Source organism: Micromys minutus (assembly GCF_963924665.1).
Source record: "Micromys minutus genome assembly, chromosome: 19".
Classification (NCBI taxonomy): Eukaryota; Metazoa; Chordata; class Mammalia; order Rodentia; family Muridae; genus Micromys; species Micromys minutus.
In genome coordinates this window covers 36,208,612-36,224,297 of record NC_137954.1, presented here as the reverse complement: position 1 = coordinate 36,224,297, position 15,686 = coordinate 36,208,612, and the positions used below count along the sequence as shown (strand labels likewise).

General features: G+C 44.8%; 1 protein-coding gene across 1 annotated transcript in view; it reads right to left on the bottom strand.

Annotated features, from left to right (window-relative positions):
• SAG (S-antigen visual arrestin) overlaps nucleotides 1–15,686 on the bottom strand; it is a gene marked incomplete at both ends in the record, with an annotated part of 33,833 nt that overhangs the window by 1,297 nt on the left and 16,850 nt on the right. The window contains 4 exons of the mRNA XM_080932973.1: nucleotides 1,151–1,246; nucleotides 8,354–8,431; nucleotides 10,140–10,277; nucleotides 14,290–14,362. Of these exons, the coding sequence (XP_080789099.1) occupies nucleotides 1,151–1,246; nucleotides 8,354–8,431; nucleotides 10,140–10,277; nucleotides 14,290–14,362 (385 nt within the window). The remainder of the gene's footprint in view (nucleotides 1–1,150; nucleotides 1,247–8,353; nucleotides 8,432–10,139; nucleotides 10,278–14,289; nucleotides 14,363–15,686) is intronic.

Sequence of the window (15,686 nt, the reverse complement as noted above, 5' to 3'; positions counted from 1 at the left end):
AACTGAAGAGGAACAATAAAAGCCAGGCAGCATGATACAGCATATACTGGGAACACCTGCCTAACATGTGAGACACTGTGTTCATTCCTTGAAAAAAAAGAAAAAAAGAATGAAGGAAGATGTGGAAGAGCTTGTTTTGAAGACTCCTTGGCCAGGCGGTAGTGATACATACCTTTAATCCCAACAATTATGAGGCAGAGGCAAGTAAATCTCCTGGTTTGAGGCCAGCCTGGTCTACATAGGAAGTTCTAGGACAGCCAGGGCTGTCTCAAAAAAAACAAAAAAACAAAAAAACAAACAAAAAAAAAAAAAAAACTGATTGAATCTATGTTTTCCTGGATTGCCATCAGATTAGTCCCAAAGAAATGAATGCTTCAAATAGCATTTTAATGAGATGGACATGAGTGAGTAAATGTCTACTGACGGTTGAAATCTAAAATATTTGCTAGAGATACTTTGAATAATTATTTTCTAATAGTCTTGCTATTATAGCCTAGGCTCACCTCAAACTTGCCATTCTCCTGCCTCATCCTGTTGAGCACTGGGATTACAGGCATACCAGCACACCTACCTTCATTTAACTTCTTTCCTCAGAACCTCCTTGAGCTCTAGCTCATGTGACATTCCATTCACACCTTTGTAGGGACAATGAGGGAGCTCCAGTGTATCTCCCGTATGTGCAATGATTGCTTCGTTTAACATCCACACAAGAGTCAGTGGGCAGATCATCAAATGGAACGTGGATGGTAGGAAACCAGGCGACCTCTTTCTAGTGTTTTCTGTAATCTTACTGCTATCACTACTTTCAGAACCTTTAAATGCTTGTTGACACTTCAAAATGAGAGGTCTTTTGTTTCTACACAAAGCAAAGCCTCAGGCTCTTCAAAGGATTTGTCCCTTACATCATCTCTAAATCTAAGTTGAGGTCTGTGGATAGCAGAGCATGTGTTCTTGACAGGGTCAGTGATAAAAATATCACTAGGTCATCCACACCCAACAGAGGGTAGGAATGCTACACCCTTCACACACAGATAGGAGGTAGACAGGCCCAGGACTGAGGTGGTGAGCTAGCTCTCTCTTCTAGGCTGATCTGGTGGTCATCCCGTGAATGACACCCACACACTAAATCTGACTGAGAGGCATCCTGGACAATGGGAATGACTGACCTGGGTCCTCAGGCTGCGGGTGCATGAGACGGAATGGAACCTCAGTAGCCACTTCACTGGAAAAAAGGAAAGAATACAAGCTGGTGAGTGTATAAACAGACACACACACACACACACACACACACACACACACACACAAACACACACAGAACAAAACTGGGGCTTCAGAGAATCTCCAAAAGATTGGTTCAGCAAGACTCAAAACAAAACAGACTTCAGGAAGTGGTCTTGCAGGAATTTGAAATGTATTCCCTAGAATGTGGTCCAGGAACTTCACTCGGGCATGGCTGAGGCAGCCAGTGCCTTTAGCTCTCTGGATCCTAGCTGTCATGATGTGACACCGTGGGAAGAGAAGAAGTGAAATCCTACAAGAAGGCTGGTTATAAAAAGCTATGCATGGTGCTGGATCAAGGTGTAGAACCCTCCGTTCTTAGAGCACCATGTCTGCCTGGATGCTGCCTTGATAATAACGGACTGAGCCTCTGAACCTGTAAGCCAGCCCCAATTAAATGTTGTCCTTAGAAGAGTTGCCTTGGTCATGTGTCTCTTCACAGCAGTAAAACACAAACTAAGACAGCTCTGGTTCAGTCCCCAGCACCTATATCAGGCAGCTAACAACCGCCTATAATTCCTGCTCCAGGGGATCCAACACCCACTTCTAGACTTCACAAGTGACTGCATTCATCTACACACACCTTTAAAAAAAGATAAATCAGGGCTGGAGAGATGACTCAGCAGTTAAGAGCACTGACTGCTCTTCCAGAGGTCCTGAGTTCAAGTCCCAGCAACTACATGGTGGCTCACAACCATCTGTAATGGGATCTGATGCCCTTTTCTGGTGTGTCTCAAGACAGCTACAGTGTACTCATGAAAATAAAATAAGTAATTCTTTTAAAAAAATAATAAATAAAATAAATCTCTAAAAAATAACTATTCACAGCAGCAAGGACACATCTGAGTACATTTTAAATGTTTATGTGAGGGGCTGGATAGTTAAGAGCATTGGCTATTCTTCCAGAGGACCTGGCCTGGATTCCCAGCACCCACACGGAGGTTTACAGGCCATCTGCAACTCCAGTTCCATAGGAACTAACACACTCTTTTGGTCTCTGTGGACACCAGTCACATACATGGTACATAGACATGCTTGCAGGCAAATAATGAAAATAATTAAATAATTAGCATTAAAATTAGCAAAGAGTTACTGTAGCATATGGAAACCAAACTAGAAGCTCAGTGTCCCAGCCCTCCTCACCCTGGGCAGCAGTGCAGAGGCAGTGGACCCAGCGGTCACCTCTGGAAACCACTGTCCATGACACTGCTGCTGTGAGTGTCAGTGGTCACAGCCTCCACTTGAAACTCTGACCCTTGAGGCCCAGGGGCAGAGGCTTCAGGTGGCTGTGGCATTCTGTGTGACACTCATCACTGGACTCCTTAGATTAACATTCCAGCAGGAAGTCAGGATGGAAAGCTCCATCCATCGACTTCAGGAAAGAGCAGGGCACCTCCTTTCTATGCCTACACAAACTCTCACAGCCATTGTCCATCCTGGGCAGCGATACAGAGTGGCCTCTTCACTCACTTAATGGAATCTTAGAACAATTTAAGGGTCTGGAGCAAAATTATACAATGTGGATAGATACTCTGGAAGGGCATGGTTGTTAGACACAGTCTGGAAAGCTGGACCGTGATTCAGGGCATCATTCTGTCCCATAAAAACTAAAGCAGACAGAATTAACCTCAACCTCTGCCGTAGCACATACGTTTCTCTCTTTATGCTTACATTTCCACAAGGTTGAAAATAAATCTCTTCATCCCTCAGAATCATAATGACATTTTTTAAAGTTCTGTGAGGCTAGTACAAGGATGGGCACACCCATCTTTTGCAAAAGAGACAAGAGTTGATCACATCTCCAATACCAAGATGCTTTGGGTCAAATTAGAATTTATATAAGAAGGAAGGAAAGGTGTGGGAGGGGATGGCAGGCTAAAGGAGGGCAGGCTTTAGATAAAACAAGGACTATGATTGGACAGTAAAAAGTAAGGCAGGGACAGAGTTTTGGAAAGGGGAAAGAAGCCAGGAGAGGAGGAGAGGAAGCAAGATGGAGAGCCAAGCCATCTCTGAGTAACCACAGGTAGTTATGAATATCATATATAGGATGAATTATTATAGGACAGTTTGTCTTATCTAGGTGGGCAGATTATATCATATCAATTGGCTCTGAGTTTATTGTATGGACATTTTGTGGATTGTAAATTTACTGAAATAATCTGAGATAAAACCATTGTTGCATTATAAGTTTCGGGAGCTTTGATTCGGTCGGGTTGATGTGGGCAGAGTCTGCGGCAAGGAGCTGCAATAGGGCAGAGCGGCAGGAAACCAGTTGCTGCTGGGACCTCCAGAGTCCTGAGTTTACCGAGCTACAGGGAATGTGGGCAGTTACCAGCTGGCAGAGACACTGCTAGGGTCAGAGAGTACCCAGGAGGCCCCCACCCACTCAGAGGAGAAGGAAGATAGGGGAAAGGTTGTGGACAGGGTGACCAGAAGGAGGTCAGTGAGCAAGATATAAAGTGAATAAGTAAAAAATAATAAGAAATTAAGAAGAAAGGAAGGAAAGGTGTCAAAAAGATGAGCCAGAGGGAAATCCAGAAAAATTATGAACAGAAGTGGGAAAAGGGGATGAGATAACACACTATGCCCTGCATCCCAGGACCCCTGCAGCCTACCTAGATCTGACCCACTTTCAGTCACCCAGGTACTGGCCAGATCTAGATGAAATGTTAGGTAAAACACAGGGGTGGGCATTAAATAGCTATTAAAGGCAAAAGATCGGCCAGAATGATTCAGCTCCAGACCTGCAACATTCCAACTCTCCACATCTAAGAGATGCTACACAGTCAGTGTGCCCGGTAGGCGCAGGCAATGGAAGTAGATGATAATTATGAACTCAGGAAAAGGACTATGTCTCAAAATTTCCAAAATTATTGGTTCTTTGTGTGTGGTTCAAAAGACACCTGTCACTATTCATATTTACCAGAAGGTAAAAACCATTCAAGTATCTGCTAGAAACTAAAGTTTCCAGAAAAAAAAAAAAAAAAGAATAAGACACATCTTTGTTAAGGCTGAGTGACAGATTAGAAATCCCCTGACTGTGCAGAGTAGGAATGTTGCAGCTCAGAAGACAAAGTTTTCATGGTGTTATCTTTAGATATTAGTAGCCATTTATTGCCTACCCTTGTATTAGACCTGGCACCCTTGTACCCTTGGGAGATATACAAAGAGACCCCTAGCTTCCACCAGCTCCAAATCAGCCACCAACCAAGACAGTACCTGAAATCTATAGTAGAGATTTCCCCACCTCACAATAGCCTGCCCACCGAATATTCCCACCAATGTGGTTTTTTTAAATACCTTCATTTATGATTTTTTTTGTTCTCTTGCCACTAAAAACCTTCAGCAACTATTTCAGAATGTGATATTTGGAGACCTGAACTCATGTCCCCAGGTCATTCTGGGATCTACCCTCTTTCAGTTGCCAGCTTCAGGTGAATAAACAAAACGTGGTATATCCACATCATGGAATAGTACTCAGTCATGAGAAAGGAATGTACTGTGGTAGATGTTACAACATGTTTAAGTAAAAGAAGCCAGTCACAAAGGCCATATGCAGAATTTGTTTTGGGGATAGTCTCTCTATGTAGAAGAGGCTGGCCTTGGGGCTGGAGAGATGACTTAGTGGTTAAGAGCACTGACTGTTCTTCCTGAGGTCCTGAGTTCAATTCCCAGCAACCACATGGTGGCTCACAACCATCTGTAATGTAATCTGATGTCTTCTTCTGGTGTGTCTGAAGATAGCTATAGTGTACTCAAATAGAACAAATAAATAAATAAAATCTTTAAGAAAAGAAAGAAGAAGAAGAGGCTGGCCTTGAACTCTGAGAGATCTGCCTGTCTCTGCCTCCTAAGTGCTGTGATTGATGGTGTACCTCACCATGCCCGGACCAATTTTTTTCTTTTTTGAGACAAGGGACTCATGAAACCCAGCCAGGCTGACCTAGAAATCTCTATATAGTCAAAGACAACCAAGAACTAATCCTCCTGCCTCTACTTCTCCAGCACTGGGATTACAGGTGTGTAATCTCAGTTTTATGAAGTGCTGGGAACTGAACCCAAACACTTTACCAGCTGAGCCACATCACCAGCCCCATCAGAGGGGAATCTAGAGAGACAGAAAGCAACCAGCAGTTACCAGGGTCTGTGGGGAGGGAAAGGGGGTGATTGCTTAACAAACAGGAGGTTTCCTTTACAGACATTAAAAATAGTTAAAAAAAATCTTAGGCAGGGGTGATAGTTGTATAACAGTGTAAATATACTTAATTCTATGGTGTATCTTTACAAAATCATTAAAATGGTAAAATATCTTATGTAGCTTGTACACATTTTATACACACAAATTACCTCTGGACAGAGGTGTGTGTGTGTGTGTGTGTGTGTGTGTGTGTGTATGTGCGTGTGTGTGTGTGTGTGTGTGTGTGTGTGTGTGTGCGCGTGTGTGTGTCCTTGCTTCTGTGCACAGCCTACCTGTGGTCTCCAGCCTCTCTTGGCTGCTAGTGACACCTCTTACCACACATCTGAGTCAGCATGCATCCGTTACATTATCTTTGAGCACTGCTGCCCAGAAACTGGTTTTCACCAGTTTCTGTTTGGCCACAGGCTCCTTATCCTCAGTTTGCAGGAAGCTGAGTAGAGAAAGGAGGCAAAGAGTCTTACCTGGAGGTGAGCTCTCCTAGAAAGCTGGGAAGCACAAAGCAGACAGCCATGGTAAGTCCATATGAGCCACATAGCTTCAAACCCCAGGGTTCAAGGGCAGGATAGTCCCCAACCCAGCCCAGTAGGCATAGCTCACACTCTCTAGCTTGAATTCCCAAATTCCCTGGATCGTGGGGTTCCTCTATGCTCAGTTTCACTGCTACCTGCTGTGGGGTTCCCCTCTTTCTCCAAAGGATTACTTAAAAAGTGGACTCACTTAGAAGCAAACATAAGCCACAGAACCAGAACTTTTAGCCACCCTATGGTGGCGGAGTATGCCTGAAGCCTCACTCCTCTCAAGAAGCAGAGGCAGTGGGAACCTCCAAACACATTTAAAATCTTGAGATTGAGATAGAGAAACTCCCAGCCACAGAGGCCACTGGGATGCACCATTACAGCTGTTGCTGTCTCTATGACCCTGTGGGACACTGGTCTCAGGGCCCCTTGGTGGGGGTGTTCCCAGTCTCAGAGTCTTCAGGAAATGGTACTGAATTTGCATATGACTCCCACACACCTTTCCCTAGACTCGGAATCATCCCCACTTAATTTATAATGCCTTAGGGATAGTGGACTGTATTGTTTAAGAAATAAACAAGGTGAAAGGTCTGCGCACAACCAGTTCAGAAACATTTGTTACTGTTTCTGGCTGGCCTTGAACTAGAAGCTATTTTTTTCCCAACTATTTTCAATTTGTCATTTGTTGAAATTGATAAGAGTATCCAAAGATATGGAGAGCCAACTGTATTCACTCATTTAATTATTATTTCTGTTTACTGTAAGATGAAGCTTCACCCTGTCTTTAGACCATAGAAGAAGAAAGGAAAGGAAAAAAAAAAAAAAAACATCTGATTTGAAAGCACCAGGAATGTCCAGGACAGTCAGGGCTATATAATGAGACTGTGTGAAGAAAGAAAGAAAGAAAGAAAGAGAGAGAGAGAGAGAGAGAGAGAGAGAGAGAGAGAGAGAGAGAGAGAAAAGAATAAAAGAAAGAGAAAGAATAAAAGAAAGAAAGAGAAAAGAATAAAAGAAAGAAAGAAAAAGAAAAACACAAGAAATATAAATACCATGTTAACCAGATATCCAAATCAGACCCAAAATTGGGGAACTCTCTCCCTACTTAAAAATAGGGACATGCATGAAGCCTCTTATGGCCAGGCTAACACAGGCCCATCAAGAGAAAAAGCCAGCAAACATGGTTGGGAATGGAATCTGAGAAGAAAATGAGAATTTAGTTCCTTCTGTTTTGATTAGAGTAAGGATGTTGATTTTACACACACACAAGGAAACAGGCTCTTGTGGCTGGAGAGATGGTTAAGAGCACAGACTATTCTTTTGTTGTTGTTGCTTTGTTTTTTTGATTTTTTTGTTGTTGTTGTTTTGTTTATAGTCTCTCTCTATAGCACTGGATGACTTGGAACCTGATAGGTAGACCAGGCTGGCCTTGAACTCATGGAGATCTGCCTGTCTCTGCCTCCCTAATATTGGGACTAAAGGTGCACAACACATGTGTATTTACATACATGTAGGCATAATAGCCATACACATAAAGTAAAAATTTAAAAGTCCTTAAAATAAAACCATTTCTTTAGAACCCTCAACAGCAATACTTTTTTATGAAAAGGTGACCCCTAATTCTCCAATTACATATTAGGGAATGGAAGGAAGGAATCTATTTAAGGACAGAAATGTTTAAGATACAAATGAACTTTTTTTTAGTCCTTGATATACCAGAATTTATAGTAATCCTCTTACCTAAATTCCCCAAGTAGAGGGATTACGAGTGTACACCAGCATATCATACTTGAGTTTTTGGTTTTTTTTTTTTTAAGACAAAGTCTCATGTACCCCAGTCTGGCCTTAAACTCTCTATGTGGGCAAAGATGACTTTAAACTTCTGAACTTCCCGTCTCTACTCTGCAGTGCTGAATTAAAGGCACATACCATGCCTGGTTTATTTGGTGTTAAGTATCAAAGTTAGGGCTTTTGCCTGTTAGGGAAGCACTTCACCAACTAAGCCCCAGTATAAAAAAAACAAAACCAAAGCCAGTTACTATGTATTACAATGCTTCTTAATCCTACCTCAGCCTCCCAAGGTGGTTCATGCCCCTACACTGAACCCAAATACAGGAAGATTTACAGAGTTCATCAGGCAACTACTGATCTTTCTGAAATTTGAAAATTAAATTAAACTGATGTCATTCTTCTTCTTTTTTTAACCGGGTAAGGCAATTTACTTTTACAAAGGGATCTGGCTGTCATCCTGTCTGTCAGCCTCCACTGTGTGTGCAGTTGTATAGTCACTTGCTTACTTCATATCCACCAGCCAGTCATTGAGGAGAGGAACAAGCCAGGCAGAGATGGCACACCCAACACTTACCCTGACACCGTGAGCTTCACCTTGATATGGTATGACACCAGGATGCCCATGATGGTCCGGTCGATGCCCTCCTTGATGCTACCCAATCAAAAGTGAGAAGGGATGTGAGAGCCAAGCCAGTGTGGGAGCCATCCCTGTCCTTCCAGGGCCATCATTCTGAAGATGTTGTCTCAGAACTGGAGAATTCCACAGATTGGCCTCAAGTCTTAGAACTTCATCCACCACTAGTGGGGCTGGGGAATGGGTTTTCTGCATCTTTCCCTAGGGTACTCACACAGGGCACAGCATGTGTCCTCCTTCTCAGGGCTCAGCCTCTGACCCATTTCACTCTCCTGTCTCCTCCTTCTCCCCTGATCTGTCAGTCTGCAGCTGCTGAGTCCTTAAGTCCTGAAGCCCGAGAGTTCAGCCCATCCAGGTTCCAAGTTCAGCAAACAGTCTTTGAAATGCCTTTGCCATATCCTACCCAGCTATCCCCTGAGGCCCATAAGCACCAACCCTGCCAACTACAAACCCGCCCAGAAGGCCCTTCTCCTCTCTGCACCTTCTTAAACACAGCTTGGCAGCACTGGGCCTCAGTCTCCTACGCTGTGCTCATGAGAGAACCACAGAGACACTTACTTGCCTATAACTTGATCACAGGATCATAGTTGTTCTGGATTGTACCCAAAAGCTTTGTGTGCCCAGCAGCCAGCATGGCATCTGACACCAAGTGAAAGCCCGCTCAAGTGGATGAACAAGGAGTGTGACATGTGACCAAAGAGTGACATGTGACCATGGAGTAAAGCATTAACTCCAGGCTCTGTGATCATGTTTGGGATTCCCACCCTCAATCAGGTTCCTCAGTGGACATTTTGTCACAGACTATTATATCCTGTGACCCAACATGGAAGACTTAAGTCTTCTATCATGTCTCACAACAGGAATTATGGGATGGAAGATGACTATGACATCTATAAGCTACTGTGAACCACAACAAAATCTCAACGGAGAACCCTGAAGGTAGGAAGCAGAGTGAAGAAATATTGGCAGTCCTAGGTTCTGGGGTCAGGCCAGGTAAGAAGAACTGTGTCCAGTCTGAGGCCTTCTGCCAAATCATGTTATCTAAGACTACAGCACGCCGCAAAATGTATCATCATCTGGTGGAAGGACAGAGGCACAGCCTGAGGACACTCTTTTGCTGGGATTGGCTTGTGAACTTGTGCTATATGGGACACCCAAACACAGGGAACAGAACATGTCTGAGACTTCAGGGGCTCTCCCCACCATTTTTCTGAAGGTGGGAGCCAGGGTGGAGTGGACTTGCTCAACAATTAACTCTTTGCAGAAGACCATGCTGTTGGCATCAGATCATTTACCCCTTTAAATTGATCTAGGGCACCAGTTTTCTTTCTCTGGAATTTCACAAATATGCTTTAGAATCTAACAGAGAATTGGCGAAATATCCTCAGAAAATCCCTCCATTCCACCCTTCATCCTGCCAAATTTTCCCCTGTCCCTGCCACAAGCCTCACAGAATGTTAGCTACAGGTCTGTCTCTGTCAGGACCCTCCTCCGCTTTGTTGGGCATCACCTCTGAGGGGAGCCTACTTGGCCAAGGCCACCCAGAGGGCAGGCAGTGACACTATGGTTGGTACAAGGCTATGCCCAGAGCCACCTCAGACAACCACAACATCATGCATACCACAGTGGAAGTGAGAGCATTACTAATGTGCCCACCTGTGAGCCTCTTCGGAAACCCAGTACCAGCCCGACACCGTGACCCATTCACAGAGCATCCGGGACTCACATGGTGCTGGAGGCGAGGTTTGTGTCTTCATGCTTGATCTTCCCGTCCAGCGCAATGCCTCTTCTTTCTCTGTTGTTAGCCAGTAGGGGCACCAGCACCAGTGTCTTGGTCAAAGTGCTGTTTGGCTGCACTTTTTCTCTGGAGGAAGAACCATAGAGAGTTTTATGGCCGTTACAGTTAACACCATGCACAGCTCAAGATCCTACCTGTCGTGAGCATTTTCAGAATCAAAGTTCCCTTACCAGAGGGACATGTTGGTAGTCCTGAGCCCGGAGGCAGCAAGACTGTGACATTTCAGGGCTGGAGAGATGGCTCAGTTGGTAAAACACATGTCATATATTCCCAGGGTAGCAGTGTGTCTGTAAACCACGGTAGAGCTAAAAGATAGACCCCAGGGGCTCATAGGCCTGCCAGTCTCATCCAGACATTGAGATCCAAATGCAGTGAGAGATTCTGTCTTAAAAAAGTAAGGTGTAGAGATGGCTCAGTAGTTGAGAGTACTTGACTCTCTTGCAGAGGACCAGAATTCAGTCCACTGCACCCATGAGGCAAATCACAGCCAACTTTAACTTTAGTTCCAGGGGATTCAGTGCCTCCCATGGCCTCCAGAGGCACCAGACACAAACAACATACACACACACACACAAACACACACACACACACACACACACACACACACACACACACACAAACAAATACAAGGTTGGGACATTCCCTCAAACCTCTTGACCTGTTTTGAATTACTAAAACCTCTGAAATGTTCTATGGGGTTAAATAGCAGTGGTGGTACATACTGGTAATCCCAGGACTCAGAAGATTGAGACAGGAAGATCATGAGTTCTAGACCAGCCTGAACTACATAGTGAGATTTGTCTTATAAAAGCAAAACTAAACAAGTCCAGAAGTAAACGAAGCACATTAAAAAACTAGCTGACTATAGTGTCGTTGGCCTTTAATCCCAACACGCTAGTGGCAGAGAATCGCTGTGTGTTCAAGGCCACCCTGATCTACACAGCAAGCTCCAGGGCAGCCTGGAGAGACCCTGTCTCAAAAACACAAAACAAACAAGATCAGCTAGCCCAAATGTCCAAGACCCCAGCCAGGAGCACTGACTGCTCTTCCAGAGAGGTCCCGAGTTCAAATCCCAGGAACCCAAAATGTCTCACAACCTGGTGTGCAGATATGCATAAAGACTGACCAAGAAGACCCCAGCCACTTTACTCCAGAGACTTCCTGGGGGCAGTGTCAGCAAAACAAACCCATGTAGAACCAATGTAGCCAAAACTGTTTATACTGTGAAGGTCAAGCAGCCTGTGACTGAGGATGCTTTTGTAACCACTTATAACCAGATCAGTTGATCCGTCTGCTTTTTGTTCAGAGGCACCTCCCCCCCGCCCCTTTTCTCTTTCTCTGTTTTTTGAGACAGGGTTTCTCTGTGTAGCCCTGGCTTGTTTTGGAGCTTACTCTGCAGACCAAGCTGGCCTTAAACTCACAGAGCTCTGTCTGCCTCTGCTGGGATTAAAGGCATTTAATATCTCTGCCCAGCTTGGCTCACCTCTTTCTTTACTAGGGCTTCTTCAGGGGGCTGAGGTTTTCTTGGTGAGTGAAAGACAAAAGGAACCCTGCACCGAGGGGCAGTTCTGGGATTTGGCTAGAGACATAGCATTCCTGGGTTTTCAGAAAGGGATCTGGGCTGGACGACTCATTTTGCAGTGAACATACTAGCAACTAGGTCTGGCTGGGAGCCAGCATCAGGACCACTTCCTGAATGAGTTCCCAGACATCTGGAAACGTGAACTGCCTCCCATGGGAAGGACTTCCCTGTTTACACCCCACCCCCCAGAAGTAAGCAGCTTCAGCTCAGTAAATACAGGAAACTCTTTGCAAAGCTTTGCTTGAGCTAGGGGTGGCCACATCCTACCACCTGGGTTGTGGTGTTCTCTCTCTCTCTCTCTCTCTCTCTCTCTCTCTCTCTCTCTGTCTGTCTCTCTTTCTCTCCCTCCCTCCCTCTCCCTCTCCCCATCCCTTCCCTCCCTTCCTCCCTTCTCTCCCTTCCTCCCTTCCCCCCTCCCTCCCTCTCTCTCTTTCTCTCTCCCTCCCTCCCTCCCTCCTTCTCTCTCTCTCTCTCTCTCTCTCTCTCTCTCTCTCTCTCTCTCTCTCTCTCTCTCTCTCTCTCAGCTTGACTCTAGTACCCTTGGGCTGGTCTTGACTGGTAGAATTTGTGGAAGCCGGGCCCACAGCTGTGCCCAGGGCCATTAGGATCTCACACTGCATGGTCAGCAGCAGCTTACAACTGATGTTTGGCCTGGTTTGAGGAAGCCTGCCCTCCAGAGCCCCAGGAGCTGGATGTATCTGGAGCAGTGGCTTAGGCTCTTACAGCCTTCTGAGTGGCTTCTCCGTTGAGACCAATGTGTGGGTTAATCGTAATGGGATTGTCTTGTGAAGTACCTTGCAGATGAAAAAAGCACAACTCAGGATGTGTCTGTGAGAACATTTCCAGAGAAGATCAGCTCAGAGGGGAGGACTGCCCTGGATACAAAAGCCACCATCTCAGAGGGGGAATGTCCTGCTAAAGCTGTCATTCCCTGTTTCCTGAACTGTTCTGCCATGCCCACCTTGCTGTGATAGATAGAAATTGTGACTGGTATTCCCCATGACAGTTTGTTTTCTCAGATGTGTGTCTAAACAATGAAAAAGCTAACGTGATCTGGACCCATTTTCTGGACTCCTCTGGCCTCCAGGGAGATCTTAGAATGCTGTCCATCTGAGGATCATTTGGTCCATAAAGCACAGAGCTTTGAATGAGAAACAGGAAATGGAACACACACACATACACACACACACACACACACACACACACACACACACACTGTTATGGAGCATCTGCCAGAAGACTCCACACTCCTTAAACAAGATGTGCAACAGAGTCAGCTTGTTAGAAATCAGCTATGAGGTGCTTTGCTCTTTCTCAAAACTGTATACCTACATTTAAATGCAAGGCTGTACTTTTTCAGTAGTAGCTTACTCTGATGTTGGATTTTAAGTTAAGTAATATGATCTCAATGAATCAGGTTTTCTTTCCTTACCACACACCCCTCTCTTCTACCCCAACCTCACTGTCGCCAGGTAATGTTTTCTGTATAGAACACACGAGCTGGAAAAGTGGACATGCATACCCAGCCTGTGTATTAAATGAACGCCCCCTCCTAGCACAGTGCAGAACACCTGGTGGACAAAAAGGTTCAGAGGTTCTGTGAGTATTTTGAGTCCACTGATGGGAGACAGTCATTCAAAAAGAGCTCAGAATGGATCCAGTTTTCTAGTCCAGTTGTCACTGCTACAAGATTTTCAAGCTAAGATGATCAAGAGAAGCTCCTCGGATAGGTCTCACTGATAGGTCTGTGATTCTTTTTCAAGAAGCTCTTGGGTGCTTGTTGTGTTTGTAAGCTAAGAACTTCTCTCTCTTTTTTTTAACCTTCATACTTAAGCTTAGATTAAAATGTCTTTTAAAATATTGATTTACTGTGTGAATGAGTGAATGTGCATATGTGTGGATGCCCACAGAGGTCAGAGGTATCAGCATTCCTGGAGATGTAGTTATAAATGAGACATCTAACATGGGTGCTAGGAACATACTTAGGTCCTCTCTTAGAAACACACACACACACATATTCTCCCTCTCTAGTTTGGTTGTGTCATGGAAGGGGAGCCCTAGGGTTAGGATTATAACCTTCACTGTAGTAGAATTTGCGGAAGGATTACGCCAGACATATTACATATTACAGCCCTAGCCTGGGCTAATAGCTCATTTAGTCATCTTTTGGGGAGCAGAAAGAGCATCTCATTCCTGTCAACACATTCCAAGGACACACAGAGCCCCTGTTGTTCCACAGTGACATATTTCCCTAGATTTCTCCCCTCTGGCCCCTTGTTTATGAAGACTGATCTCCCAGCCTAAGAGATGGGCCCAGAGGCAAAGTAAACACAATTTAGCCTGCCTGCCTTGCTCTTTACAGCCCTTGATGTGAGAAAAGGGGAAGAAGAAAGCAAAGGCTAGGGGGCCTGGCAGGGTATCTGAGTTCCCTCTTCAGAAGAGGAAGTTGACAAAGTGGGCTGCCGCCCAGGAAGTGGAAAGGCAACCACTACTCACTGTGTTTCCTCCGAGGCCACAGGCTTGACGTAATAATCACTTGAGTAGAGAACCACATTGGCTATTTGTTCCACTGCAAAGGGAAGACAGAAGTGGGGTGGTCAGCGCAGCCCCTCGTGCCTTCCAGGAGACACACAGGACCGTTTGAACCTGGCTTTCTCAGCCCTCAGCTTAAAGCTGCAACCTTCCAAGGTGCGGTTTCAGGCCGTTTCTGTACACCAGTGACTTGCTCTGCGTTAATTCCCACCAAAACACCAGGCTCTGAGATTTGGCTCCAGGAAGTCCCTTCCTCTCCTCCCCAGCCCATAATCTCTTAAAATCAAGTTTGAATATTAAAGGAGACAATTTAAAGTACCTATCACAGTACCCAACTTACAGAAAGCTATTAACATTTTGTTTCAGAAAATTCCACAGCTTCACTCAAGGTCATTGGTTAATATTTCGATAAACTTTGAGAAATATTTTTATTTTGAAACAGGATTTACTATGTAACCCAGGCTGGCCTAGAACTCACAATTCTGCCTCAGGCTCCCAAGTACTAGCATTACAAGCATGTGCCAGCACACTTTGCTAAGAAGTAATTTAAAATACAAGTATGCAATGATACATTATCAATTTTGAAGCTGTTTCTGAAAGTTCTGTTCCTTGATTGAAATTATATAAATGTCTGGGTGACATTTTTAAATTTTGCATCACTTGAGGGGGGTCAGGGACATGTCAAGGACTTGATGTGAGGTCAGAGGACAGCTTGTGGGAAAGTCATTCTCTCCTTCCACCATGTGAGTCCCAGAGAGCAAACTTGTCACCAGGCTGGGAAGCTGGCACTTTTACCAGCCTATCCCACTAACCCGAGGGGACATTCACTGTGAAGAGGAGGGCTCTCTGGAGAAGTGATGGGTTTGTAGAAACAACACCCCCATAAGTGGGATTCATGGTATCAACAAGGAGTTTCCAGGAGCTTATTGGAGGATGAGGTCCTCAACAGAATCTGCCAGCACTTTGATCTTGAACTTCCCAACCTCCAGAACTGCCAGAAAATAACTGTGTTGTTAGCTGGCTATAAAGGCACATACCTGAAAATTCCAGTACTAGGGAGGCCATAGGAGGAGGATCGTAAATTTGAGGCCCACATCTCAGTGTGTGTGAGCCACCTCATTTATGGTGGCTTTGCTATAGCAGCCTGGAGGGACAGATAGAGTCTACTACACAGATCAGGGAAGCCATTGGCACTGTAAACAATATGCTGAATAACTCAGTCCTACAGAGGACTAAACCAACATAAAACAAGGCTGAATTAATATTCACATTAGCAAGAAGGAAAAAGAAACATAGATTCTCTGCACAAAATTCCTGACTTTCATCTTTGGTGGACGCATAGGGAAAGTGGAGCATATATG